The sequence below is a fragment of the Symphalangus syndactylus genome, chromosome 8 (genome assembly GCF_028878055.3).
Source record: "Symphalangus syndactylus isolate Jambi chromosome 8, NHGRI_mSymSyn1-v2.1_pri, whole genome shotgun sequence".
Lineage (NCBI taxonomy): Eukaryota > Metazoa > Chordata > Mammalia > Primates > Hylobatidae > Symphalangus > Symphalangus syndactylus.
This window is the reverse complement of record NC_072430.2, coordinates 55,692,429-55,710,238: the sequence shown is the minus strand read 5'-3', so window position 1 is coordinate 55,710,238 and position 17,810 is coordinate 55,692,429. Positions and strand designations below refer to the sequence as shown.

Below are 17,810 nucleotides of genomic sequence, written 5' to 3'. Positions count from 1 at the left end.
CACTTGTGGTGAATTCAGTGGCGTTTGACAGTCTAGGATGAACCGAATGAACCTCAGTTTAAACCAGCTTTTTGTCATTGTACTGACCTGGGCACTTGACACTAAACAGAGATCTTAATTCCTATATCTTAGTGCATCAGAATTTGGTCTTAGCAGAGATGTCAATAGACGAAGGTGTTGTGGCTGGTTGGGTTTAACCGGTTCTGGAGGCATTTTGCTCGTTGCCCAAGGTACTGGTGCCAGACCATGTCACTGTATGACCCATCTGGCTTTGGCTCCTGGCTCTATTACCCAGCGAGCAGTTTATAAGCTAGATGTGTCACTTAATAGTAGGCATACCTGCCCAAAATGCAAAAGCTTACAGTAGTTATCTAGAATTTACAAAGCTTGTTTTTACTCTTTATCAATATCGATTCTTATAAAAATCATGACCATAGGCCATGTAGATATTATCTTTCTTGTTGCTGAATAAATAATAGCCAAGGGCTCTATAGCACTTAATGCATTCCAGGTGCTATGCTAAACCATTCACATTAAGTAACTCATCATTTCTATGAGGCAGGAACTGTTGTTATCTACATTTCTTGATGAGGAAATAAGCCCAGAGTGGTTAAGTAACTTGCCCAAGATCACACAGCTAGTAAAACTGAAACTAAACTCAGCTAATCAGGCTCTAAAGTCTGTGCCCGTAGCCTCACAATATACTGCCCATTGAAATCAGACAGACAGATGAGATGTGGTATGACCTCCCCAAGGCCACCTGGATAGGGGAGGGAAGCAGATTGAGGGAGGCAACTGTAAAAGCATGGTTGGGAAGTTGTCCTTGGCTCATCTCTCTATATGGCACAGGGCTCCAAACTGAAATAGCCACTATTGGGTCAAGATTAGTCCAGCATTTAGGCAAGAAGAATGTTAGTCCAGTCATCTGCTACTTTTGCTAGCATGTATGGTGGTGACACTTTTTAAACTAAAAGTAACACACATAGGCTAAAAAATAAATTTTCCCTGATTTTTGAACTCTGTTTACTTTTAAGATCTTAGGAAGTTGTAATGACTCACACTTGCACATTTAATAATGACTTTTATTAAGAATGCTATGACACAAAATTAGAAACATTCTTCAGACAGTGTCTCCACATGTAAGTACTTAAAGAAAACAACTAAAAGGCTATTTGGGAAAACTGGGCCCTTTGGTTGCAAAACCAAGTGCTGGGGCCAGAGTGAGTGCTCAAGAAGTACCAGTGAGTTCTCCCAAGGGAAATTTCTTAGGGGAAAATGTGATGTCTTTTGCACATGTTACTATGATGTAAGTCCAGTACTGGTAGGAAATCAGTAAAATTCCCTGAACTTTACTGTGTGTTGCTGTCTTGTGTCCAGCCCGTGATCGACATTCTAGAGATGATATGAGAAATATTCCAGACCTGACCTTAGAGTTTGTAATCCAGTTGGGAGAAGCAAAGCCTTTTATGCAAAACATAATTAGAGAACCAAGCAATATCATCTATAATCTAGAAGTAAAACGTGAGGTATGTTTTTAATTCCAAGAGCCTGTGAGTAGTTCTGAAGTACAAGTGTCCTCTTGTGTTTTTCAGAGGTTTCTGTTTAGATGGCTCAGGTTTAATCTCTAACGGGGATAGCAGGGAACCAGATGAGGCCTGCTGAGGTGGCCACGGTACTGATTGTAGTGGGCAGGCTGCCTCCCCTCTGATATTGCGTAAGGCGTTACTAATGCTGGCAACAGTTTGCATTTAGCCAATTGCCAAAAGAGCCTGCACATCCCTCCTGAGGTTAGTCCCGTAAATTCTGCTCTTTCCTGTCGTAAAGCATTCCTCATCACCACCTCTCTTTTCACACTTTATGCAAGGCCATGCACTGGGACAGCAAATGGCTGCAACTTTCACTGCTTGCTTTTTTCAAGTCGAAGAAAAGTTCCAACGCTGGCAAAGCAAGGACATTGCTATTTTCTGACAATCGAATGTCTTCGAGGAACTAGCCTCAGTGCTGATAGAGTCTGTGTTCCTCTAGTAAGAATGGCGCTGTTTCCATTAGAGGGGACCAGGATGGGCAGACAGGCTAAGACGTCTGATTACTCTTTGCTCTGTGTATTTGTATGACAGCTCGGGTGTCTGGCTTACCTTCCTGAGGATGACAGCCATAGCATTATCCATTTAATAACGGCCACAGTGACAGTGCTGATAATGGCTAGCATTTACCTAGCACTGTGTGCCCTGGAACATTTAATAGTTTCACTCTATGAACTCGTTTGTTGGTCTTCGTGCCATGTGTCCAACATAAAGCTAGCAAGACCCATCTGTCCTTGCCCATCCTTATTCTGTGCCACAGCTACCCCTGATTGTGACTAAGATATTAATGTTAAAGAGGGAACTGATTTCTGATTTCTCCTCATTCAAAACCATTCTGTCATCTTCATGCACATGCCCTGCAGGCAGCCAGCCAGTAAGGGGTCCTTCATACCTATCCTGTTCCTGGCTGGTGGCTCTCAGAATCTGCCGTGGCTTTTGATCCTGTTTGTCCTCCTGCCCTTGAGTGACTGGCTATCAGAATACCTTCATTTCCTTGTTGGATTCTGCCTCCAGGAAGCAAAGCCGGCCCAGTGGTTTCTGTGGGTCAGCTGCGCTTGGCTGTCTGCACTGGGGAAGAGATTTGGCTTGTTGGCTGTTTTATGCCCCTTGGACTGTCAGGTCCAAGTGTACTGTTGGCTGCAGCATCCAGTCTGTGTTATCAGAGCAAGGCCCTATGGTCAGGAGACCCTTAGCCGCCAAAGTTCTGTTGTCTCCCGGTGTCTTTGCCTGAAGTCCTCTGGCCTTCCTATGTTTCATCACTGAGTGCATCTATAAGCTGACCCACTGCCAGGTATCATGTCTGAGCATTTTGGCAAGGAGAGTCCGTGAGAGAGGTTTTCTTGGCAACCACAAAATAAAAGTACTGTCAGGAGCTGCTAAATAAATTTGCACCGCTTCAGCCAGGGAATTTCAGCTCTCCTGGGTGGGATAGTGATAGGTGATGTGGAATGCAAAAAAAAAAAAAAAAAAAAGAAAAAAAAATTATGAGGCTCAGCTGTCTGCTTGATGGCTCATTTATTTGATGGTCCTAAGGAGATGTATGATTGGTACACTGAGGATGTTTATCAAACTCATTTCCTCTTGTATTTGTCCAGAGAGTCAGCGAATGGGGATTTTTTTGGTATATTTTTTCTACCATGAGACAAAGTGAGGGGAAATCTCTGAGTCCCTTTGCTCAAGTTAAGTTGGTCCTGTGTATCTGCAGTGGTGATGGTGGGAACATACTGCCTACATGTCAAGGGCATCAAACACCCAGAACAGGATGAAGACCAATACCTAGTCTATGGGAATTAGTTTGTGAGTCTGTGCCCTGTTTGTTTCTTTGTTTCATTATTGTTTTTTGAGACAGGATCTTGCCCTGCTGCCCATGCTGGAGTGCAGTAGCACAAACATAGCTCAGTGTGGCCTCCAACCCCTGGGCTCAAGCAATCCTCTCACCCCAGCCTCCCAAGTAGCTGGACCTACAGGAGTGTGCCACCATACCTGGCTAAGTTTTTAAAAAAATTTTATATAGCTGGACACAATGGCTCACACCTGCAATCCCAGCACTTTGGAAGGCTGAGGAGGGAGGATCACTTGAGCCTAAGAGTTTGGGACCAGCCTGGGCAATATAGTGAGACCCTATCTCTACAAAAAATTTAAAAATTAGCCGAGTGTGGTGGTGTGTGCCTGGAGTGCCAACTACTTGGAGGCCGAGGTGAGAGGATCGCTTGGGCACAGAAGGTCGTGGCTGCAGTGAGCTATGCTGCTGCACTCCAGTCTGGGCTACAGAATGAGATTATGAATGAATGAATGAATGAATGAATGAATGAATGAATGAATACATAAATACATAAATAAATAAAATTTTTGTAGAGACACGGTCTCACTATGTTGCCTGGGATGGTCCCAATCTCCTAGCCTCAAGCAATCCTCCCACCCTGGCCCTGTTTTAAAGAGGGTGAAATAACCAGATTCAAATAGGAGTCATTTTTGTAGCTGCTGGGAGGAGGTATGAGGCGGTAGTGGCGAAGAGCCTCAGAAGAGGCTTGGCAACACTTTCTGGGCGGAAATTGTTTTACTGACTTTCTTCATTATAAAATGAAGTATTTTGCATTCAGCCTTATAATGATGAATGTTCACATCTCATATACGTGGTCTTCAGCAGATATTCCAATAGGTCAGCCTCAGGAACACCAGATTAAGTGTCTGTGAGGAGAAATGGCATAAGGACCTCATTTAATAATTAGGAATGCTGCTGCTTTTAGTAGGAAATTCATTTTCATACTTAAGTTCATTCAGACTTCAGGGACACATTGTGGGGCTATTGAAAATATAAATGCCATCCACGACAATCATAGACACTTAGTAGACACTAAGTAATTTCTGTGGTGAAAAAAAAATGAGCTGACGGCAACAAGTTCAATTCTAAGTCTACAAATGTGCAGGTTCTCTAAGAAAATAAGATGGTTTTTTCCAACATTCCCTTGGAGCCTGGGTTCCAAAAGAAATCCTTTTCACTCCGACCAATGGGTCCTTTTCCCTGCACATCTTCCTTGGGAATTATGGCCTTAAATACTACAGAAACCGAAAAAAAAAAAAAGGATTAAAGCTAGAATATGTAAACACATTTTAATGACTTTTTCCTGGTTAACAAAGTAATACATGATTCTTGTAGGAAATTTAGAAAATCCAAAACAGAAAATAAAAATCACTCATAAACATAACACCCAGAAATAGACTTTTATGTTTTTCCTCATCTCCTTTTTCCTGCTGTCTTTCCTCCTTTTTCCTCCTTTCTTTCCTCCTTTTCTTTATCCCTCTCCATCACAATTGTAACAAAATTAAGAGAATATTGAAAATATAATTTCGTATCCTGTTCTTTCACTTAGAATTGTATCAGCCTATAAGTAAGTCATGAAACCCAGACGCTATGAAGGAAAGATTGATAACTGGACTATATTAAAACAAAACTTCAACCAGGCAATAATATTTACAACCCATACAACCAATATAAAAAATTATTACTATTCCATAATATGAGCTTCTTAAAACATAATCAAAAAGATAAACAACTCAAGTTTTTAAATGGTTAAACCATGTGAATAGGCAAGAAAAAATTCAAATGGCCATTAAACATATATTCTTCTTAAAGCTTAATCGCATTAATAGTCAAGAAATGAAACAATGAGCTCATTTTTCACTGGCAGTTTGGCAGGAATTAGAAGGATGATTCCATCTAGCCTGAACAAGAAAGCCAAAACATTGACACTTTCATGTGCTACTGGTGGGAATATAAATTGATGCAACCCTTTTGGAAGACAGTTTCTCTACATCTGTTTAAATTTTAAATATTTATGCCCTTTGATATGGCATTTCCACTTCTAAAAAAATGTATCCTAAATAAACACTCCTACAAGTGTGCAAATCATGTTCATTACTCCATTGTTTGAAGTTGCAAAAAATTTAAAACAATCCAAATGTTTATATAGAGGAACTGGTTAAATTGTGGTACATTTTTGTAATGGAATTTTATGCAGCCATTATAGAGAATGAGCCAGAGGCATAGGAGGTATAAATATGTCCAAGACAATTGTTAAGTGAGAAAAGTATGTTACTGTATAATATTGTGTTAGTGTAGCATTGAGAAGAAAAGTTTGGAAGACTGAACTCATCATCATTTTCTCTATACTTTTTTCAGGAATGATTAATTTTATATAATGAAAATATTACTTTTATAATCAAAAAAACATTTTCAAATAACATTTAAAAATTCTGTTACAAACATTTCCTTACATTTTTAGTCCTTCATAAAAATTTAGCAGCTTTCATAAGATTCTGTCATAGAAATACCATAATTTATTTAGCCATTCCATGGTTGATACATAATTTAGCTTTTTTTCAAATTATATATGATGCAGCAACCAATATCTTTGTAAAATAAGATTTTTAATTTTACACTCACAAGAGTATCACATCACATAGCAGAGATTGAGAATTTAACCTGAAAAGAATTCATTGGGTGATTCTGAATGTACAAGATTGATGTTTTTCTAATCTTTTTATTTTATTAATTAATTAATTTTTTAAGATAGAATTTCACTCTGTCACCCAGGCTGGAGTGCAGTGGTGTGATCATAGCTCACTGCAGCCTTGACCTCCCAGGCTCAAGTGATCTTCCCGCTTCGGCCTTCCAAAGTGCTGAGATTCAGGCGTAAGCCACTGGGCCCGGCCTTAATCTTTTTAAAGCTTACCTGGACTATAGATGGCCCATATGGAGGCAACAGATTTGGGCCCCACTGTCTAGGCACACAGCTCTGCTACCCTACTCTGAGTTTAATTTGTCACTAGTTTTTGTAGTCTCAGTGTAAAAAAGACCAGAGATCTTGGCCTCAGGAGATCCTCTTCCCAAGGCTCAGTCCCAGGCTCTCTCCTCATTTCATTGCTTCTCCTGAGGTGAACTCATCCACACCCAGGTAATGACTCTCAGATTTATAGCTCCAATCCAGCCTTCCCTTTGACATCTAGCCATGTGTATTCAGCTGCTTATTAAATATCTCCACTTGTATGTCTAAAAAATGTAGCTCAATCTGTCCAAAATAAATTCTGTGATCCAGAACTTGCTGATGCCTCCTTCCCTTTATCCCCTACATCCTTCCATTACTAAGTCCCATTGCTTTCCCCCAATAGTTCTTGATACATCTAGTTCTCTTTACCTTACCACCCTCCCTATACCAGGCCACCATCATTTATCTCCTGGATACTCTAGTAGCTTCCCAAATGATCTCCTCATGTTCATTCTCAACTCCTCTGATATGGAGTCTTGTAAAACTGAAAATCTAATGCCATCCCTCTCCTGAGTCAGAGTTTTCCATTGTTTATTGGGCTAAAGACTGAAATCCTCACTGGCCCCTGCCTCATCTTGTCCATGCTGTCTCCTGTGTCCATGCTCCCTTCTCTCGCCATCCAGGACTCCAACCATACTAGTCTTCATTTCTTGACTGAACCCCCTCACCTCTGTTCCTTCCTTCTGAAATTCTCCTTACCCTCACTTTCCCTTCTTTCTGTCTCTTCACTTGGTTAATAATCTTCACAGTTCAGTTCAAATGTCACTTTCCTGGGAAATCTTCCCCCAGTGCTAGGTCAGGCCATCCCTTGATCTATTCCCATGTTTTCTCCTCATTGCACTCATCACAGTTGATCATTGTAAATTTAGTTGTGTGGTGATCTGTCTGCTTCTCCCACCAGACATTAACCCCCTTGTGGGTAGAGATGGTGCCCCCTTTGCTTACTATTGTATCCCAAGATCTTGGCATATGGCCAGGCTCGTGGACAATACTCAAAGAATGGTTGGGTGGGTGAAGGGATGGATATCTCATGTCAGGTGATGCATGAATGGCACTACTGTCTAACTCACGATGAAACCAAATGTTATGCTTTTGCTAATTCAGTGATTTTTCAAAAGTTTTTTGCCAATTTAATACAATCAGTCTTGCTTTGAAAAAATTTTAAGTATAAACCCAGACACTCAAAACACAAGCCAGTCCTAAGTGGTTTTATTCTAAAAGTAAGATCATAACCCACATTCACTCACTTGGCAGATGCCCCCTTTTCACACTTACCTACATGCTAGTTCTCCTCCTCAGGGGAAGGCAGCAAATGATCTGCACATTTGACCACTTGAGAGATTTGCTGTGCACTCCCCTGTTCCTGTATCTTCAAGGACTGTGTAAAATCCATTGAACTCTATTTATGCACAAGCTAAGAAAAAAAACCTTGCTTTGCAATATTTCAATTATGCATTTCATAGTAATATGCATAAACATCCCTATATTATAGTGCCATCTTAGGATAGTTATTGGTTCTCTCAGGTGGTTCTTGTTTCAATTAAAGTCCTTTCGGGAAATAGTCTATCAGGAGGGTTGGCCAGTGACACCACTACATAGAAGGGATTGGGCTTGGTGTAGTAAGTTACAAGCCCAGGCCTTAGAGGTGAGCAGAAGTAAATCTGAATCCTGATTTTACCCTTGTCTAGCTATATGATCTTGGGGTAGAGCCTACTTCATAGGGTTATTTTGAGGATAAAATAAGAATATAGATAAAGCACTTAGCATTTGATGAACATTCAGTATATGTTAACCACTGAAGACACTGTTATTCTTGTTATTCACAAAAGCTTTTTTCCAGGTTTTCTGGACAGACCCGCAGACTCACCATCCCCAAATGAGCAACAGACAAATGGCAGTATGCTGACACTCATAAATTGACTGTGCATTTTATGATAATGGGTATCAAAGTTGTACTTTATTAAATAATTATTATCTTTTAGATTCAGATATTAAAATGTTTATAGATGAGATAGTTCATGTCTTGGATTTGTTTCAAAATAATCTGATAAAAGATGGATCAGGGAGGGAGGGAGTCGATGTAGAGAGGGAGTATGTTTGGACATGCATTGGCAGCTGCCGAGGCTGTGTGATCGGTATGGGAGTTGTGTCATTCTCCCTACTTTTGTCTGTTTTGAAATTTCCCATGATAAAAGTTGAAAAATATGTTGGAAATAGTTCATATAAATAGCTTCCTAGATTCATTCTTGTTCAAGGAGCCAGCTCTCAACTTGCTTTCCTTTATTTCTTTTGGAAGAGTAACTGATTCTAGTGATCTAAGCAGTAAGACTCATGTCAGTCTGTTTTATTACTCTCAGGATAGCTTATGGTGGAAACAAAATAAATCCAATTTCTGAATCTCCTTTGTCTTCAATCACTTGGGAATTCTCTCTGAAACTACTGTGGGCATTTTAAGTAACCCTGATTACCCAGCAAGAACAATGTAGCTTTCAGACAAGCACAGAGGATAGAATAACTCTTTCTACCCTTCTATGCTTGCATGACAAAAGCTGTAGCTATTAAATACCGGTGCTCAATAAGCTAATGAATGGCAAGCCGGTAATTGTGGTTTTGGCATTTTTGGATTTCAGGCTCTGCCCTGTATGAACTTGTAATCTTCATTGTGTAGCCTTGTTAAGTTCGGCTGCTGAGTTACATGTTGGCATAGGAAGCTGAGGCACTCCTAAGCCAAAAACTGACCTCTGCATATTTCAAACTGAAGTCAGGAGGCTTAGGGTGACTTCTTTTGCTTTAAAAAAAAATAAAAGTATGATTTCCCTTTAGAGTGGAAGCTGACCATGACTGTAAATGGCTTTGTAATCTTTGGCTTTGTTTGAGTCACCCTCTCCATGTTCTGCTCTTCCGTTTGGATGCAAGCCAGCACGAGGATAAGTGTTCTGCTTGGTCCTCCTTGTTTAATAATTGACCCTTCAAAATCACTTTCTTTCTCCAGCTTCACCAAAGAGAAGAATTTAAATTTTGATTTCAGGTTTCTTCTTTTCCCTCTCAAGTCTGTCTTTAAGGGGTAAAACATGTGGCTTTTTATAAGTTTAAGTACTTTGGAGCAAAGTTTATGGAGTGTCTTTCCATCCCCTAAAAATAAGATAGGCTCCGAGTTGGCCAGGGCAGTCCCATTGGGGTCCATCTGAAATGCTTCTGTTTATCCCTTTGGTCAGCACCTCCTGCCAGGACCATGCTGGAGCTACTAAGAAGGAAGACAGGTGCACAGAGAGAACCTTCTGGAATACAGTGTGGGGTGTGCTATCATAGAATATAAACTGGGCAACCTAGGAGCAGAGTTGATATTGCTATGACTGTCTGGGGATATCAGGACAGACTTCATAGGGCAGGTATGAGATACTTGGGCTGAGGGCAGAACTGGTAGCCTGGAATTACGTTATGCTCTTAATTGAACCCTCTTGGGATCCCAGTTTGAGTGGTCTGTCTTATTAGATAGCACCTGGTATGAGAACAGCCATGGCGTTTCCTTTACAGCTCATACAGTTCTGAGAATGCCTAAAATTAGATTGAAATCAGGATTAAGGTGTCTAACCTGCCTTTGTGGCCTCAGGCATCCTGTGACCAGGATGAGTCACATCCTTGTCTTGCCCACTTGTGTCTTCTGAGAGCTGCATCCCAAGAGTTCCCCATGCAGAGCTGATTGTAATAGTTGACTGACAAAACTGATGGCCCAGCACTTTCTCTCCCCGAACGATTCCTGCTGCCCATGACAGCAGCTGAGTAATAAGCAGTCAGACCTCTTACCTGGGACATTAGTCACAAGCTCTTAAGCAACTGCGGGTCAACGCTTGAGACCGTTGTGGATTTCTGTTAGCACTTGTTTCTGTTGCCCAAGAAGATCCTTTCCAAGACTTCAGCAGGCATACTGGCTTCGGGAAAATTCAGAAACTCAGTGACCTTGTTTGGAAATGTGAGTGATAGTGTTCTGGGCTCAGGTCCACACAGGCCTGGCTTGTCAGGCTAGGACACAGTGTCGATAAAGCTGGGCTCTTGGGCTTTGTCCCCCCAGCCGTGCTCTCTTCTGGGGCTGCAGACCAGTGTGTCTAACCTCAGCCAGGTGCCTCTCTACTGTGTGCCCGCAGTCCCAGAGGAGCCAGGCACCCAGGCCTTATAGTGCCTCCCAAGTCAGAAAACACTTGTGGAAGAACTGAGAGTGGTGGCCTCCTTCACTGGACAGGACCACGACCATCCTCACCCCTGCTCCCGTCCTGCGCTGCTACAATTGCAACCTTTTATAGGTTAAATTAGCTGTGCTCATATGGTATGTGTGTGGTGGGGCAAGGGGAGGAAGCAGCTTCCACAAATCAGCCCACTGAAAACAGTCACTTATATGGGACATGGGATTCTGCGTGGAGAAGGGCTGATTTGGAACCAGGACTGGGTTTGGGTTAGAGACACAGAAAGCTTGCTTCGCTGAAGTGGGTGCACAGGTACTCAGCATGCCTTTGCCTTATGCCCCTGACACCCGGGGTAGGCTGCAACTAAGAGCAGAGAAGTCTGTTCTACGTTCCGTTGATCTGTGCCATGAAAGCTTTGCTGCTTTAACCACACTTATTGGGGATTCCTGGAATACCAGACTTGGTTTCCATTCCTGGGCATTTTCTAGTGGCCATTTTCTGTAAGACCTGCATGGCCAGGCTCTATCAACTCACAGGACACCGTGTGGAAACCAGTCATGCCAGTTCTGTCATCACCTACCTCCTCCAAGCCAGCAACACGATCCAGGCTGGACAGAAACCAACCTTTTGCCTTGGGCCATGCAGGCCAGCAGACCTTGATTCTCATACTGAGGCAGGAAAATAGAACCTCGAGTGCCCTGACACAACCCACAGTGAATATGACACTCCAGAAAGAGCAGTCAGCTGCAGCCACTGAGAAGATGCCACAGCGAGGGGGGGCTCCAGGCGGCCCAAGGCCATGGCAGCCTCCCACGATGGCAGTTAACCACAAAGCTCCAGGCCACCTAGCATCCCCCGCGTGACCTGTAGCCTCCTCGTCACTGATCAGCCTATGTGGGTTGCCTCTGAGCATATTGTTCCTTTAAAAACCAAAGTGTAAATGTCTCACCCAAAAGGCCAAGCTGTTGCTCTGTCCAGTCTAGACTGTGCCTGTGAGGCTAGCAATGCCACGCTCCCTCTGTAACAGTGCCCTGGGGTATGGGTGGCAACAGGAGAACCAGGTGCTTGTGCTGGGAAGCAGGTTGTTTTAAGAGAGCACTGCCTTTTATTTACAGACAGCTTTATCAGTACATGGCCATGTTCCTGCCGACCTTGAGGACTGTACCAAACAATCCTGCTGCTGGATATTCACTTCCTTCCACATGAATTCACTCTTAGGGATTGGAGGAGGGGTGGAAAATGCTTTGAACCAGAGTCTGCATAATCTACTAGGCTTCTTGTGCACCTGGGGTGCCCACAAACAAACCCTGTTCTCACTCTGGTTTTCCTTTTCCTGGTTAACATCCCCACAAACATACTGGATTTAAGACAGAAACCCAGGAGTCATCATTTCTGCTGCTTCTCTCTATCCATTTATCTCTAAGTGATTATCAAGCCTTATTACTGATTTTGCTTACACCGAAGCCCTACTTCCTTTCCCCTGACTGACTCCTTATTTTCCATTCCATTCATCACTGTCCTGGTTCAGGTCTTAACATCTCTTCCCTGGACAGTTTCAGCCTACCCTAACTGATCTTTTCTTGTCCAGCCAGGAATCTGTTACTCCCTTAATTAGGGAGCATCAATGAGTTCCTTTTGCCTAATATCTAAAAATCAAAATTCCTTAGTGTGGCATTCAGGACCCTTCCTGGTTTGAAGGACTTAACTTTCCTCTGTAACCCTGAGATTTTTCATGGCCCCAGCACTCCTCTGTCCTGTGCTGCCCGCCCCTCAGCCTCCTCCACCATGCCCAGGGTTCTCTGAGTCCACCTGCACAGCCATACCGCTGGGCTTGCTGCCGTGTCCCTGCCCCATCCGCCTGTCCATGGCGGCCTTCTCACTCCCCCATCTCTGCCTGGGAGACTCTGACTCATGCTTTCAGACCCAGCTCAATTTCTGCTTCTGCTGTGAGGCTGTCTCTCTCTCCTCCCACTGGAAGGAATTGTTCTCTCTTATGTTTCTTTCATAGCACTTGGTTCATACCTTCATCATGCCACTAGGATGATACAGCAATTTGTGTGTTCCCCCTCCCCCACACCTCCCATTCTATCCTGTCCGTGTGTGTGTGTCTGTGTCTGTATATAAAATATATATCTATTTGTTTTAGACACACACACACACACACACACACACACACACACAGAGTAAGTCTTTCTTCTTTTTTCATTTTAGAGACAGGGTCTCACCCTATCGCCCAGGCTGGAGTTCAGTGGTGCACGCTCAGCTCACTGCAGCCTCAACCTCCTGGGATCAAGTGATCCTCTCACCTCAGCCTCCCAAGTAGGTGGGACTACAGGTGCATGCCACCATGCCCAACTAATTTTTGTATATTTTGTAGAGATGGGATGTTGCCCATGTTGCCCAGGCTAGTTTCAAACTCCTGAACTCAAGCAGTCTGCCTGCCTCAGCCTCCCAAGGTGTTGGGATTATAGGCACCCAGCCAACAAGTATTTCTTAAGTACATTATGCCAGGCATAATGGCGAACCGCATAAACACAATCCCTGCCGTCGTGGAGCTTCTAGCCTAGCAAATATTTGTCTCCCATTACACTGTGAGTTCCTTGCAGATGAAGATCAGCTGTACTCCTAGTGCCTGTCACCACCCCTGGCACACAGTGGCCACCTCCCCTACGGGTGTTCACTCTGACTCTGATGGGTAGAGATGGGTGCGAGAGTGGAGGATGGGGGTTAGGCTGAGTACGAGGTAAGTGGAAAGCCTGGAAAAGCCATATTCTGCCCTCTGTTTTTAAAGGACAGCCTACATTTTCCTGTGGTCAGCCCATTCTTAATGGGCCCATCATCTTGGAGCCATGAGGCAAGTTCTGAGACTTGATCTAAATGTGTCATCCAGAGAGCACAGAGAAGTTTGTTCCTTTTGACGTGTGTACAGGAAGCTCATGCGGCCGCATGTGGCCGCACTTGTGTGTGTGTGTGTGTGTGTGTGTGTGTGCCCATTCTGAGAGGCGGATGGTTTGGGGTCTGGCTGCCCTATCTCATGCTGCTCTTTGTATCTTTCAGAGATCTGAAACTGGACAACGTCCTGTTGGACCACGAGGGTCACTGTAAACTGGCAGACTTCGGAATGTGCAAGGAGGGGATTTGCAATGGTGTCACCACGGCCACATTCTGTGGCACGCCAGACTATATCGCTCCAGAGGTGAGTGCAGCTGCTTGATGCAGCTCTGAAATCTGAGCTCTCCAGTAACTCTGACCAGAAATGCCACTGGCTGCTTTTATGCGCTGCAGCTTTGGAGGCAGCATTGAAAGCCGACACCTCCAGACTCATTTATGGCTGATTGGGTGAATGATGGCTGAAAATGGCCTAAGTCCCTCTAATAAGAATTTGAGTTTAAAAAAAAAAATGTAAACTTTGCAGTTGCTTTGGGCTTTAGCCCTAAATGAAGACAAAGTGTATGCCATTCATGGCTAATTATTTTCCTCTTTGTCTCTACTTAGTGATTTAATTCCAGCATCATTTAGCAGAACTAAAGAAAGGCTCTTGAATCCTTGAATCCTTCCCATATGAGTGAGTGAACCCAGTCTCCTTTTTTTTCCACACTGATATATTTCCAGAAGCCTTTCTGTTTGGGATCTGCACGAGCCCATCACAGTGGCCCGATCAGGCCATAAATATTTGTTCACCTAGATGAGAAGGCACCTCTGAGTTGACCACAGGGAAAACAGACCACTCCGTAGAAATGGAATGAAATACGCATGCTAGCACAGGAGACTTTTCTTTTTAAACTTTGATATTTCCTAATGCATCAATTTCCCTAGTTATGAAGAACACATTTGTTAATCTGATGTATGAACCACCTCTCACGCTGCCCCCTTTGCACAGATCCTCCAGGAAATGCTGTATGGGCCTGCAGTAGACTGGTGGGCAATGGGTGTGTTGCTCTATGAGATGCTCTGCGGTCATGCGCCTTTTGAGGCAGAGAACGAAGATGACCTCTTTGAGGCCATACTGAATGACGAGGTGGTCTATCCTACCTGGCTCCATGAAGATGCCACAGGGATCCTAAAATCTGTAAGTTTGGCTTACCCAGCTAGCTTCTGATCTATTGCAAACCAGCTTGTTTTATGTGCTTCTTATGTCCTTTCAGTACCTCCCACCAGTAAACCACTAGCTCTAACTAAAATTTGTGTTGTTCTAATCTGAAGAATCAAAGAACCAGAGTTCTCTCAGGCTGTTACCCTCTCTTATGCAATAGACCCTCTCTTATGCAATAGTTATTTGGGGCCAATTTCAATAGCCCTTGATAACTTTGTTTGCCAAATAGCAAGTATTTCCAGCACTTCATAACTTTAGTTGAGGGGTGGTGATGTTTCCCCTTCATACAGTCAGGCCACACCAGAGTTTTGGGTCAAGTGAATGCCGTTCCCAGCCTGTTATTATGTCAGTTTTGTTTCTGTTGGCATCTTCAAGGAGCAGGATGAAGGGGTAGGGTCTTTCTCTTAGGGCTGGGAGAGGAGAAGAAAGGTTTTCCAAACCTCTGCAGATCTCTTTTGCCTCCATGTTATTCTTATGCAAGCCAGGTGCCACGCCCAGGCTGCAGGTGCAATGTTGTAATGGATCATGTTGAGGAAGTCTTTTCTGTGTGTGCATTTAAGGCACTGTGCTGGATGCCTTTGAATTGAGGAAAAACATGTATTGGATGCCTTTATGTTGAAAATAAAGTACATGTAATTTGGGTCAGTTCTGTAACCACATTAGTTGAGCTCCAAAATCATGTACTTTCACCTGCTATATGCGGAAGGGATATAAAGGCAAATAAAAGATCAGTTTTTCAAGAAGGGATAAATCAGAACAATCTATATTCTGTTGGATAGTATCTATGGCATAAGAATTACTATCCTTAAGTTATATCCTTTCAGTAATTTGAGACAAAAGCGAAATGTGAGAAATATTTGCTATCTTGTTGAAAGACTTGTTTCTCTTTAGAAACTTCTAGCCCTATAATCAGTGCCATTTCAAGGATATTTTTTATGTGGGTCACTGTGTGCTGGGGCTGAAGGCTTGATTGGCCCTGAGAATCCTCTACATCACTAAAAGAGAAATAATCACAGAAATCCTTCTGAGGCAAATATTACCAAAGTGAATCATAACACATAGCTCAATCCTCAAGCTGAGGTGCCAGTACCCTCCTGAAATTGAGAAAGCACTAATCTCACAGGAATAAAAGCACAGTACTTTGGGATTCTACCAAATGTCTCCTATCTAACATGTTTTTGTAATAACAGTTCATTTGTTAGTAGAAATTTTAGAGGAAACCATAAATATGGCTTTTATAATTTTATGGAAAAAAAGGTCATAGAGAAGGGCTTGTCTTCGTGGATTTGTGCCATGAAGTTTCTTAACTTCCTGAAGGGAAATATACTCACCTAGGTTGGCTGCAGCCAATTTTGATAACATAAACCACGATAACACAGGCTCATCATGCCGCAGAGGGAGGCGGACTTTGCGTGATCACTTTCCTACTTCCATGGCCCAGAACCTGGCTTTTTGTGAAAAAGCATGCCAGCCTTCTGTGGCCTGCAACAGCCACCTTCATCATACTAATGGTTTTCCATGCTCCACATATTTAGTCCAATTACTGTAGCCGATTTAGTAGTTTTAATATTTAGATGAAGGACCCCAGAGTTCATAATTCAAATGAAAATACTGGTTCAAGCCATAAAAAAATGCCTGTTGTCAGCACTGGTGTATAAAGGTCACTAGGCTTGGTACCATGAAGGGTAGGAAATAAAAGTCAGTCCATGCCTCAAGAAATTTTTATATTCTCTAATATAAACACTGGATTAGCAATCCAGATCAGTGTTTCTCTGATAGATACCCTATGCCTTTTGAATCCAGGTCTAGTAGAAATCTTAAGAGGCCACATCACCATTTGAGTTGGACATTCCTAATTTTTTGTCTTTACATTTTTAGAAGTCCTCAACCTCATTCTCATGTTTCAGAGTCCTCTTGAGAGAATGCTTTCCAACTAAATCTGAAACTAGGTATCATCCCCTTAGCCTAGAACCTAGGACAAGTACTAAGCAAGGTTAAGATTCATATGGAATTTTTACAACTGTTTCTTTTTAACCAGGTGAGCTCAGTTACTTCAAGCTATATCTTTTATGTAAATATGGATATTTTTCCTAACGAGCAAATACATTATCCAGTAATAGCCTCATGGTCTTTCCTCCGAGAGGAAACAGCCTCTGGTGCCTAAGGAGAATCGCATCCCGTGGAGACTGAGTTGTTCTCTCTCCTTGTAGGTTCACTTTTGGGAAGCTACAAGTCCCTTCACTTCTCTTTATTTCAGCTCCTTTCTCATGGCAGCTGCTCCACTGATGGAGGCAGCAGCTGCGATTGTTACATATCATGTGTCTAGCACTCATTGTCCTAAATAACATTCGACTCTCTCTCTGGGTATCTTCCACATAGGAAGGAGCAGGGGCTCTGGGCTCACAGTGCCCGACCTGCCTCCCAGTCCTGTTACCTTCCGGCTGAGTGACCTTGGTGAGCCTCTGTGCCTCTCTGCATTTCAGTGTCCATGCTTGTAAAATAGAGGTAATAAAATCCATACCATAGGGTGATTGTCCAGATTATATGAAATAATATAGGTAAACTTCCCAGGCACATAATAAGCATTCTGTTTTTTCCTCCTTCAAGGCATGTACCTTCAATGTAATTTTCTTAAAAACACTTAAATGTTGTCAGATAAAGTTACTAAAAAAAAAGAAATCACTAAGAGGATTTCTGGGATTTTTTTTTTTTTTGTACATTTTATTCTCCATGCCTAAAAACAAGAAGCTTAAATGGTATAGATGAAAACATTCAGCTAGTCTTTGCAGGGGACTGAGACATTTAAATAGAAATGTGATCAAAGAGAAAAAAGAAATGTTCAGAGCACTGAAGACTTGAGGAGTCACACTGAGGAGGGAAAGGCATCAGAATTGGGTTGGTTAAGAACCTGCCTCCAGAGCAGAGCTGCCTGGGGGCAGATCTTGGCTCTTTGACTAATCGGCTGTGTGACCTTGGGCAAATGGCATAATTCTTGCATGCCTTAGTTTCCTCTCCATTTCCTTGGGCAAATGGCATAATTCTTCCATGCCTCAGCAGGTAGGGTATACAACCCACAGGGCTACTGCGTGGTTGGCGTGAGATAACATGTGTGGGTGCCTGAAGCAGTGCT

The 17,810-nt window shown here is 42.8% G+C and overlaps 1 protein-coding gene across 1 annotated transcript in view; it reads left to right on the top strand.

Annotated features, from left to right (window-relative positions):
- Window positions 1–17,810, top strand: part of PRKCH (protein kinase C eta) — a 232,002-nt gene that overhangs the window by 196,633 nt on the left and 17,559 nt on the right. The window contains exons 11-12 of the mRNA XM_055289164.2: window positions 13,645–13,783; window positions 14,468–14,656. Of these exons, the coding sequence (XP_055145139.1) occupies window positions 13,645–13,783; window positions 14,468–14,656 (328 nt within the window). The remainder of the gene's footprint in view (window positions 1–13,644; window positions 13,784–14,467; window positions 14,657–17,810) is intronic.